A 12,218-nucleotide genomic window follows, 5' to 3' on the forward strand; every position below is an offset into this window, starting at 1 on the left:
TGTGGGGCCTACCCTGTGCAGGACTTCTCCAGATCTACACACAGTCAATAACTTGCTCCTCTGGCTTTTTTTTGCACCATCGTATGCACACGATTGGATTCTGAATACCCTCCCTTTCTCCTGGGCACTTCTGGAGAAGGCCACCTAGGCCAACAAAGATAGAGTGCAGACGAAGAGCGAGGGACTGGTTTGGGTCCACACTGGTTCAAGGACCAGTTTTCACTCACAAATTTCAAGCGCACCATGCTTTTAAAAGGTGATGTGTGTCCTCTAAAAGTCACAGGGATGTCATTTTGTGAAAATCCACCTCTGTGTGTAGAACTCACGACAAGAACATCAGCCTTGAATAATCAGCGTGAACCAACATCACTCACAGCAGGTCACCCAAAGCAGCTGACCTCCCAAAGAAACACGCAGAGAGAGTCACTCCAACACTCAACACTCAGTCTATCCTGCTTCCACATCTCGCCAGGCATACAGTTACATACCGTGGGCCACCTGGAGCTCTGCTTTTCACACAGATATCTGGAAAAATATTAATGTTCTCCAGAAATAACAAAGTCATCAGCACCCCAATCCACTTTAAAGTTCAAAAACAATGCATAAATTAAGCCAGAGAAGATGAGAAAGAAGTCACTGAGCTAAACGGCTAATTGTCCATTCCCCTGCCAACTCCACACATGACCCCATCGCTCCAGAAACAAAATAGCATTCTGGTTGCAGGAAAGAAAGAGAGGAAGCCCCACAGTCTTCCCCAGGGAGGCAATTTAACTTGATTTTGGCCTTTTGTTGCTTGTTTTGATTGTTTGCTCTTTGGAGACTTTTGTTCCGTAGGAAGATAAACTGAAAGGAACATCGGAATCCTTGTGCACGCCCTGCAAGGCCTCTGACCAGCGTGGAATACTTTCCAGGGTCAGTGCACTACTCACATGCACAAACTCCAGACGTGGGTAACAGGACTCGCTGCTCCAGCTTGTGCCTGCCTTTCACAGACCAGGCGGCAGTCACGAGAAGAGAGGGAAGCCCCAGCGCAGGACGGCCATCTCCTACGGTCCTGTCACATTAGACAGCAAAGCCAGAAAGGAAAAAGGAGAGAAAGGGAGGGAAGGAGAGAGGAAGACAGACAAGGGAAAGGAAGGAAGTAAAAGATCTCCCAAAATCCCCTAGGAGGGCTGACATGGATGACACTTACTGATTGAACAGGACCCTAGAGCGCACGATGAACTTGAAGATGTACTCCAAAGCCTTCATGGCTTTGTACAGCTGGTCGCTGACTCCTGGCTTCTCGGCATTGTCCACGTAGTTCCTTAACACTTTTGTCAGCTTCCTAATCACAGCGGAATCGCAAATTAATTAGTAAGTTCAGAAGATTATAGTATCTCAATTCTTTTTTTTTTAAGATTTTATTTATTTATTTGACAGAGAGATCACAAGTAGGCAGAGAGGCAGGCAGAGAGAGAGGGAAGCAGGCTCCCCACTCAGCAGAGAGCCCGATGCAGAGCTCGGCCCCAAGGACCCTGGGATCATGACCCGAGCCGAAGGCTCAGGAAGAGGCTCAACCCACTGAGCCACCCAGGTGCCCCCAGTATCTCAGTTCTTAACTGGGACAGAAATACACAAGTGGGCTATTGTTATTTTGATTCACCCTTGTCAGTAGACGTGTATTTATAAAGTGTATTAGAAACAGATGAAAAGTGAGCCATGAAATACACTCAGGAGTGAGACCTGAACATTGAAAAACTGCTTTTCTAAGTTTTGGATGTTTTTCTAAGCCTTTAGATGTATTATATAATTTAACTGTCACAATAACATAATAAGACAAGTACTATTTTGGAGTATAATAATAATAATTGGGCACAAGAACAGGTATATTATCCCTAATTTAGAAGTCAAGAAGCCCAGAGTTGGGGAGATAAACTACCTTTCCCGACACTAAATAAACCTGAAGATATTTTCTCCATTGCCATATATATTTTTGCAATGCCTTTTTCAACATCGAGCGTGCATTTTTTCCCAATGATAGAGGCAGCAGTGACGATAATCAATTTTTAATTCTGCCCAAACGTCTACATTTTCTACTATTACTGGCCCATAAACTAATAATCGTTGTTCACTGTTCATGAGGCTGACCCCTAAGCTGTGCTTCTATGTCATAAAAGAACAGCTAAATTAACTTCAGTGGGGTTTTGGGGTTTAATGTATCGGTCCGCACTCTAATTCTCCAAAAATTAGCCATACATGTGCAGCCTATAGGACAACCACCAACAAGATTAGCCCATTAGCCAAACTTCTCTGCCCCCAACTGTTCATGTCATCAAGAAGAACTCACTGTGGCTTTTTAAATATTCATTATACTCATAAAAACACCCTGCTAGGGCACCGCCAGCACCTCCAGCTAGGCTGTGAGCCCGTCCGTAACAGAGTGTGAGTGGAGCCTGTTACAAGATGCCCACAGGAGCTGCTGTAACGTGCATGGAGGAGGAACTTTGAATAGTCCTGAACATAACCCCTGTCTGGATAAATCACAACAAAGAGCTTTCCGGGTGACCAAGTGCATGTGAATTCATTTGTAACACTCATCAGGTTGCAGAACCCCAGCAAAGAAGCCTGACACTCTGAGAGGAGCAGCCCCCCGCAAGGTGTGGGGAAGAAGCAGGGCCAGAGAGGCCCTCTCCACACAGGCTCCCTAGGTTCCCATGCCAGGACGGGGAGCTCATCACACATGTCTTCTGGTGGTTCTCAAGGCACAGGAGAACACCTAAACTCCTGCCATAATACCTGTTTCACCTGATTTAACTTATTTCCTCAAGCTTCTTGACCAGACACCTTTTCTTATTAAACCCATGGATGGCCCAAGAAACATATACTCCATAGAACACGTCTTTGGAATTTTCCCAACAGATTAATCAAAAATAAATAAATAGATAGATGACAGATAGATACACAGATAGATGGATAGATAGATGGATGGATGGATGGAAGGGACAGAGGGAGGGATAGTTATGAATCTAGGAAGAGAATGACCAAGATCCGGGAAATAAATAAGGAAGTCCAATGACCCATATCCCTGTGAGCCAGATCATCTGCAATGGCAGAAAGATCAAGACCCTGGCACTAGCTGATAGGGGCAGACCGAATGGGGCATCAGGTAGGAGGAGGCAAGACCTGCACGACCTCCAGGAAAAGTAGTTCTGTGGACAAAAAGGAGCCTGCCCCTGCTGGTTTTCTGGAAGAACAGTCCCTGAAGCAGATGCCTCCCTCCCTCCTTGCCAGGACCAGCGCCTGCTGGAGTTCCAGCACCCAAACCACCCGTGCAGGGAGGTTCCCGAAGCACTTGGCAGGCAAGGGCTACAGCCCAGGCACCTTTCAGTTCCTCTCTTAGAATCCTTTCTGGAGAAAGTCAGAAGATCTCAACATTACGCAAGGGAAGACGTAAGTAACTATCTCGGAGAGAGTCCAACCTACATCTGTGCCTGCCGAGGCTTCTAGAGGGCCAGCGGCGGGGAGACCCTCCGTGATGATCCTTACGACCAGGGCGTCCCCCGGCCCAGCGACCACCACAAGCACTCCATTAACGCAGAGACAGCCTTCCACAATTCAGTTAGAGCCATGTGAATCAGAGTTATCTCCGTATTTCGAAGCTTAAAAACTCAGATTCACACTGCCAAGGAGCCACTTGGAGCTGCTATTTTATCAAAACCTGATAAGGATATTTCCCAAAATAAATCTCCTTTTCTGCAGATCACAGGGGCTGAATGGGAGGATACCGAGTCTCGGCTCAGTGCCATCCTGTCTTAAAGACAGAGCGGGACTCTTGTTTCTTCCATTCAGTAACTTGCCAAAGACTCCGTGACATTCACTTCGCCACCTATGACAAAGGCACAGAGAAAGCGGTGCCAACAGAAGGTCTGGAAGGCAGCATGGCAGGCTTAGTCACTGTGCTCACTCTCTGAAACTCTAATATGGAAGCTAATCTGAGAAGAGCCGGGTGGCCACATTTCAATAAAGACACAGATATGTGAACGTGACTCAGAGGGAGATCATGGCCCATGAGGAGCTGCGTACAGGTCACTCCGGGAGTCCCTGCTTGGTCACCACAGCAAGATGGCGCCACCTGGTCCGCCCTCCCCAAGGTCTGAAAGGAACTGGCCAAAGTATGGTTACACTAGACATCTCCACGAAGAGAACAAACTGCCTGAAACAAACATTTATTAGCAAGCACAAAGGACCAGTGGCAGCTTGTTCTGTGTGCATGCGGATGTGGCAGCTCTCTGCCCACTCAGCCACTCAAGGCAGACATGAAAAAAGCCCAGGACAGGATGACCGATGTCCCGCAGATAGCTAGCATCAGACCTCTGACCTTGAGTTCATGGCTGCGTACGGGAAAGGAAACAGATTCTGACAAACTACGGGAAAGGCACACGCAAGCTTTGACTCAAGCCACTGGCACTAAAGAGAACCATTTCTAGTGATTCTCAGGGGAGGGATGTTCTTAAAGAAATTATTTACATCTTTTTTTCATTGCAACATAACACACAATTCAAAGTTGGAATAAATGCCAATAAATCCCACTGTGAGAGAGGCAGAGGAACTCATCCTAATCATTCTAGTAATAATGAAACATAACAACGGCTTCGAGCTTTCTAAGTGCCAAGGATTACTCCAAATACTTTACGTGTAATAACTCATTAAAAGTCTCAAGAAACCGTAAGATCATGCTCGTTTTACTGAGAAGAAGGCTGAGGGCCAGAGAGGTTCAGAAATTTAAACTTGTAAGCAACAGAGCTACAGGTGAAGCTGGGTTCCCGGACGGTGCTGGTCTACACCAGGCAAGCTGCCTCATAGGCCTGGACATACCGCATTTGCTCTGGCTGCGGAGAGATGCCCGGTGGACAGGTATGGGGTTGTGGCGGCAGGTTCAGAGCAGCTGGGTGGGCAGTCAGAATATAAGTTAGTTACAGCTGAAGCATCTAGAATAAAAAGGAAGGCCCTCTTTAAAGAGCAAAAAAATAGGGAGCACCTTGGTGGCTCAGTCATTAAGCATCTGCCTTTGGCTCAGGTCATGATCCCAGGGTCCTAGGATGGAGCCCCGCATTGGGCTTCCCGCTCAGCGGGAAGCCTATTTCTCCCTCTCTCTCTTACCCTGTTTGTGTTCCCTCTCTCACTGTGTCTCTCTCTGTCAAATAAATAAATAAAATCTTTAAAAAAAAAAAAATTTTTAAAAGAGGGGCGCCTGGGTGGCTCAGTGGGTTGGGCCTCTGCCTTCAGCTTGGGTCATGATCTCATGGTCCTGGGATCAAGCTCCGCCTCGGGCTCTCTGCTCAGCGGGGAAGCCTGCTTTCCTCTTCTCTCTCTGCCTGCTGCTCTGCCTGCTTGTGATCTCTCTCTTCATCAAATAAATAAATAAAAGCTTTAAAAAAAATTTTTTTTAAAGAACAAAGATACACTAAGAGGTACAAAACTGAATTTTATTCACACTAAACAACCAATAATCTCAAAGCAGGAACACATCCATTTATTCATTTGCCAAAAGCTGGTTGGGAGGCTGCCGTGAGGCAAAGATCAGTCTCATCGAGTACAAACTGAAAATTTCAAAGACAAATGGAAGGTAGAGAGGAGAACAAGAATTTATTATAGAATGGTAGGATAATTTCTCATGCATATTCTTTCAACAAGATTTCTAGGTCTGTTACAAGGGGAACAACAATAAAAATTATCCCAGTAAATTCAGAGTTGGGGGCAGGGGGCACGTACACAACCACAGACAAAAGTACATGAAAAAGGCACTTAGTAACAAACTCACAAAATGAAGTACTGGTTTTGAAACAACAAAAATGAACTTACGTGTAGGCCAGTGTTGCGCTGAAGTGTTTCTTGATGTAGGTTTCCAGAACAGGATTAAAATGCTGAAATTTTCTGTCAGCAATTAGTCCAATGATAAATACCTGTTGGGCAAATCAATACGTTCATTAGTAAAATAACACAGGCCACATATGAATCAGCGGCACTGCTGGGCATCCGTGAACTAGAACGTTTTCAGACGGTCCCTCTTTCTACCTCAGAAACGGCCTTGGCGGAGCTACACTGTCCCACTGAAAGCGACCGCCTCACAACCCAACTGCTTTGACTGGATTTACAACAGAAAACACTCCCAAGGTGACCGGGAAGGATCCCCTCCCCAAGCCTCACATGCTGGAGCATGAAAAGCTCCTCCACACCTGAGCAGATGAAACACAGAGGCCTCTTACCAGAGCATCAAACACTAGCGTGTCAAACGTCTCGCTCTCAGAGTTCTCCATCATGATGTTGAAGAGGGCGTCCAAGGTGTCCTGGAGGAACTAGAAACACACAAAATGTCAGGAGACAGAGTAAACTCACCTCGCTTTCCCCCAACCTAGAATAATTACCCTCTTCGGCCATCCTCCAAACACCAACCTTTCCCAAATGTCACCAATGAAGCCACACACTTCAGGGGCTCTTCCCAGCCATGCGATGCACAAAACAAAAACTGAGATGAATGAACTCAGAACAAAGGCATGGCACCCTGCGCCAAGCAGAGGAGGACGGGTAACAGGGAAACTCCCTATGGTCCCCTCCCCATAAGACTTTCTCAACCCTTTTCCCGGTCTTCACCAGTCTGGGGACAAAGAGCTCAACAGCAGCTCTCGGAAGACTGGCTCTGCCTCATCCCAAACTCTTGAGTGTAGGACCTGAGCTAAGGAGTAGGCAGAAACCGCACAGGGACAAACGTCCAGCCGAGTATAATGAAGGACCTTCCACAGACCCAAATGCCCACAGATGGAAGAGGCAAGGGACTCTGAAACAGGGGCACCCGGCAGAACATTAGGAAGCATGTTTTATTCAAGAGGAATTTACCAATTCCTTTTATAGCCCTACCGTAATTCACCAAACAAATATTAGAGCCCCAAACAACAAACTATCATGAATTAATTAAAGAATGAAATAAAATCAGGAGACACCAAAGTTGTATCACACTCGAAATTGGCTTCTGATCCTATCTTCATCTTCTCCTGGAAGAAGTTTAAGACAGACCAAGAAAGACTATCTTGGAGGTAATGAGTTCCCCATTAGTGGGGGAGTTCAAGAATAGGCAGAAGGCCACATGATGGATTACTGGACATAAAACAGAATAAAGTATAGCTATGTCACCATGAGTCATCAGGGACATGCAAACCCAAACCATGGTGAGATGTGACTTCACACCCACTGAAAAAGCAATCATCAGGACTTGAGCAGTACAGTCAGTGCGGGCACAGATGCAGGGGAACTGGAGCCCTTGCACATCACTGGTGGAAATGTAAAATAGTACAATGGTTTCGAACACAGGGTGACAGATCCTCAAAGGGTTAAATGTACCTTTGCCACACGAGCAATCACTCGTAGGCATGTATCCAAATGAACAGAAAACAGACGTCACACAAAAACCTGTACACAAATATTCATGGCAGCTTGACTCATAAATGTCAAAATGTGGCAAACACCCAACCCAAATGCCCACCAGCTGATAAACGGGAGAACGAATCCATACATCGGAATATTTGTTACACAGCCACAAAAAGAGATGACGTTCTAACACGTGGCATGTTATGCTCTGAAATATACTAACTGAAAGAAGCCAGTCACAAAAGGATTATATAATTCTCAATTTATATAAAATAATAAAAAGTCATCTGAGGAGCCAAACCCATAGAGACAGAAAGCAGATACGATGGCAGGGACAGGAGGGAGTCACTGCCCATGGGTTACAGGGTTGCTTTCTCTTGTGATGGAAATGTTCTGGAACCAGACAGTGGAGATGGTGGCACCAACTCCTGAGCATACCGCCACCACGGAAATTAAGTGCACTTCGTGGTGTGTGAATTCTACCTCCATGAAGCTGTTACTCAAAACAAAAGAACAGGCTAGAGGGTCCCACAGCAACGGTGTCAAAGGGATGGCTGAATGGGATGTCCAGTCCAGGTTCTTCCTGGAAGGCTCAGCCCATGCACACAACACAGAACCACAGGGGCCCTCAGGTCCCCACAGTGGGGCTCCAATGGTTAGAGCACTCAGGCTGAGGAACCAAATCACCGGGACCTGCTCCTAAAACCAGCACTTGCCCCACAGCTCCACCTCGGGTTGTGAAACTTTGTGTAACTCCAAACCCAATGCCAAGGTCTCCCTCAGGAAGAGGAACTTACTCCCAAACCCAGTTAGAGATCTGAGACCCACCAGAGCATAAAAACCTCATTATGTTCTTTTTCTTTTTCAGTTTTAATTTAAGCTATCTCTACCCTCAGCGTAGGGCTTGAACTCACGACCCCAAGATCAAGAGCCACATGCTTTTCTGACCAGCCAGCCAGATGCCCCAAACCCTCATTCTACTCTGCTACCCACCCACCACCTATTTTATACCAGAAAGTGCCACATACAAGCACCAGGAGAATGAAATTCACCCCGACATTCTGGTCTAGACATCAGGGCTTCCTCCAGCCCACAGTTATTGGGGCCCACACCACCTCGTGACTTCTCTATTATCTCCCAGCATCTTCAGTTTGTAAAACCTTTGCAAAGGTCAAACCTTTACAACATCTGCTAACTGCCCCATGTTACCGCCAATGGGCTCACCAGGTGCCAAGCTCTGGCTTGTCTTGGTTCACACACAGAGTCCCTGCAGTCGACTACCCCGCCCAGCCAGACAAATGACATAATCAGTAGCCCAGAAACATGGCCAAAGAGAGCAGGAGCCGCCTGCACCAGGCTGTGCAGCCACGGACGCACAGGGATGCCAGGACCCCCAAGGAGGGCACGCACACAGAGCCATGAAGACACTCCTTTTGACACCTGCCATCTCTCGAAGGCTAGCCACTGGAGGCCCAAAATAATCACCATTTTCATTTACCACCAAGATGGGCACCTGTATCTTTTACTAAATAAGCCAATACTGTTCTTAATGCATCAAGTCATCTATCTCCCACCAGTTATAAATGGACATAAGGGTCAGGGGGGCCTTGGAGGAGCATAAGAAGCTCAGTCTGTGATGTCCTCAGAGGAAAAGGAACCCCATGCACACCGGGAATCCCTCCAGCCCTGCCCCCCATCAACATCCGTGTGGCCTTAGACAGGTCCTCTCACCTCTCTGGGCCAACAGGGTACAAAGGATACCCCAGCAATGGACGGACAGGTCATCCAGACCTGCTGGTACCAGTGCACACGGGAGGGAAGGGGGTGGTGAAAACCGTCTCCAGGGCTGAACAACAGTGTTTGATAATAGATTAGGTAAGGGGAGTGCAGGACAACAGTAAGACAAGATGGTTCTAGATCTTCTCCTTACGTGTAACAATAGGCCAACAGAAATACAGCTAATTCCTGATGTGATACAGGGATTTAAAATGAAAAAGGACAAAATCTCATTAACCGTATATCTTCTAAAGTTACGTTAACTTATTCACCCAGTTTCCATCTGAATCAGGGAAGTTACAGAACCCAAGGAAGTTTAAAATGCAATTAACATTGTCCAAGCCAGAGGTAGCAGACAAGAACCTAAAAAGATGATTAAAATTAGAAGATTAGCAAGGAGATGTTTGAATGGTTATACAATGAATCTCAGAAAGTGGTGCAACCAAATTAATTTATACTGAAGTTAACCACACTGCTGCTTAATTAAGGCCATTTTAAGTAATTAATTTTTACAGAGATAAGGCCGTCTCCTGCAATCATCTCTCACGGAGGGCGAAGGACTGAGCCAGGGACGGAAAGACCTAGCTATAGACACCTCGTTAACAGAACACCGCAAGTGTGGACCGGCTTATCGTCTGCAGGCCAAATGGGGCCTCCTGAAACTGGAAATGGGTTTCCTAATATAAAAGGAAAAGTCCGGACGTCTAGGTGGTACAGCTGGATGAGTGTCTGACTCTTGGTTTCAGCTCAGGTCATGATCTCAGGATCAGGGGATCAAGACATATGTCAGGCTCCAGGCTCAGAACAGACTCTGCTTGAGATTTTTTTTGTCCCTCTCTGCCCATCCCACTCAGGCTCTCTCACTTTCTCTCGCTCTAAATAAATAAATAAATCTTAAAAAGAAAAAAAAAAAGGAGACATCATCAGAGCCAATGAGAGGCAAGAACAGCCTAGTATCAGAAGCAGAGATTCCCTAAAGAAGAATTACAGAACTGGGCTCTCCAAGGGATCTCTGATCACCCCAGTCTGACTGACACTCTCCCAGAGCCTGCTCTGTGTAAGGCTAAGAAATGAGTCCAAGATCACAAGGGGGACAAAAATGGCCAAGAGAGGACTCGCAGGGCTGTGATCCTCATGCCACACCATCCATCTCTCCAGGTCAATTGCAGAAGTTCTAGGTGATTCATGAGCTAGGACTAATAATAATGCGGATGGTAATAATGCTGATAAGATGATAATAGGACTGAATGGTAGGGCCCTCATGGGCCAGATCCAGGCTACAGGTTTCATGAACCTCCGAACAACCCTATGAGAAGGCACTACCATGGTCTCCTTTACATAGCAAGAGGAAATAAGCCTGGAAGAGATTATTTCACCTTTGTCCGTCCCACAGAGAGGACCCACTAGAAGAAGGGCCAGAACCCAAGACTGGGTTGACCCCAGAGCCCACCACCGGGAAGCCAGACGGCCCTCCCAACCGGAATTCAAGCCTGAGCCTGTCCACTTCTAGGTCCATGTCCACGTCCGATCAAGGGATTATACCCAGGAGCCCACGCCACGGTGGCGGCAGTGCCTAGATCTGCTCCCACGGGGAAGAGAAACGGAGCAAGCCCCCGCCGCCCCGTGTGTTACCTTCACCACCTCGCCACCATCCACCTTCATCAGCTGTCTCAAGTTCTGCTGCAGCAGGCTGGTGTTGGAACGCCACTTCAAGAGCCCCAGCAGGTCCACTGAAAGAAGAGAACCAAGATCAGCTCCTCAGCAGCTTTGTCTCCCTTCGTCGCGGAGCAGGCGAGGGCTGCGACAGGATGTTGAAATAGAAAAATCCACCCTATGTGGAAACATTTTTCTGCTCCATACGTCATTTCTTTCTAGAACATACCTGACACCTAGTATGGCTGAATTCATGATTTCCAACGACATTTCCTATGAAATGATTTCCACACTGAAGCTTAATAATGCATTTGGGGGGGCACCTGGGTAGCTCAGGTGGTTGGGTGGCCAACTGTTGATTTCGGCTCCCGCCATGATCTCAAGGTCCTGGGATCGAGCCCCACAGCAGGCTCCACGCTCACTGGGGAGTCTACTTGAGATTTTCTCTCTCTCTCCCTCCCCTGCCCCTCCCCACACTCATAAGTCTCCCATCTCTCTCTCTCAAATAAATAAATAAATCTTTTTTTTTTTTAAGATTTTATTTATTTATTTGACAGAGACACAGTGAGAGAAGGAACACAAGCAGGGGCAGTGGGAGAGGAAGAAAGCAGGCTTCCTGCCGAGCAGAGAGCCCGATGCGGGGCTCGATCCCAGAATCCCAGGATCATGACCCAAGCCAAAGGCAGACGCCCAATGACTGAGCCACCCAGGCACCCCAGATGAATCATTTTTAAAATGCCTTCAGGAGCTTAAAGAAAAAGGGCTCGTCTCTCCAATCTGCAAGGAGGTAGACTCAGCCCAGCAGAGGTCTGGAAGAAAGCTGTTCGCCCACAAACACGGCCCTGAAATCTTCCATCAAATGGATTTTTCCCACTTGAGAGTAAGCTTCTTTTTTTTTTTTAATTAAATAACATAAAATAAGAAATGTACCTTCAGATACAGAAACAGCAAGGTCACAGGGAGCCTGAACCACAGGGCAACTGCTGCCCTCAGCCTGGCCTGGCCTTCCAAGGCTGCTCGTTTCTTAGGGCGGAATGTGTGTTCTCTTTGTTTTCTAACAGAAAAACCATAGGATGAATGGATGGATTTTTACAGGCTAAATGTGGAAGACAATGTCCAGAAATGACTTCGTTTAAGGCAGCAAGATGTTCTTGAAGGCATGAAGACAGAACGCACAGCATCACTAGGAAAGAACATGGGCCTACACAATCTTCCCTGGAAGTTATACTCATATCCCATTATGTGAAAAAAACACAATTAGCAAAGTGTATCCAATTTACCGTTTATGCTCATTGGGCACAAACTTCAGCTGCACAAAGTACCTCCATTTAAAAAAAAAAAATCCTAATTAATGCTGGAAAGAAAAATACCATTTTGGCAATAGG

At 46.7% G+C, this 12,218-nt stretch overlaps 1 protein-coding gene across 2 annotated transcripts in view; it reads right to left on the minus strand.

The window, feature by feature from the left end:
* DOCK1 (dedicator of cytokinesis 1) overlaps nucleotides 1-12,218 on the minus strand; it is a 495,164-nt gene that overhangs the window by 375,649 nt on the left and 107,297 nt on the right. For both annotated transcript variants that reach the window (XM_080823568.1, XM_080823569.1), the window contains exons 19-22: nucleotides 10,813-10,910; nucleotides 6,249-6,338; nucleotides 5,845-5,945; nucleotides 1,193-1,327 (exon numbers count right to left, since the gene is read on the minus strand). In XM_080823568.1, the coding sequence (XP_080679694.1) occupies nucleotides 1,193-1,327; nucleotides 5,845-5,945; nucleotides 6,249-6,338; nucleotides 10,813-10,910 (424 nt within the window). The remainder of the gene's footprint in view (nucleotides 1-1,192; nucleotides 1,328-5,844; nucleotides 5,946-6,248; nucleotides 6,339-10,812; nucleotides 10,911-12,218) is intronic.

Source organism: Martes martes (assembly GCF_963455335.1).
Source record: "Martes martes genome assembly, chromosome: 14".
Lineage (NCBI taxonomy): Eukaryota > Metazoa > Chordata > Mammalia > Carnivora > Mustelidae > Martes > Martes martes.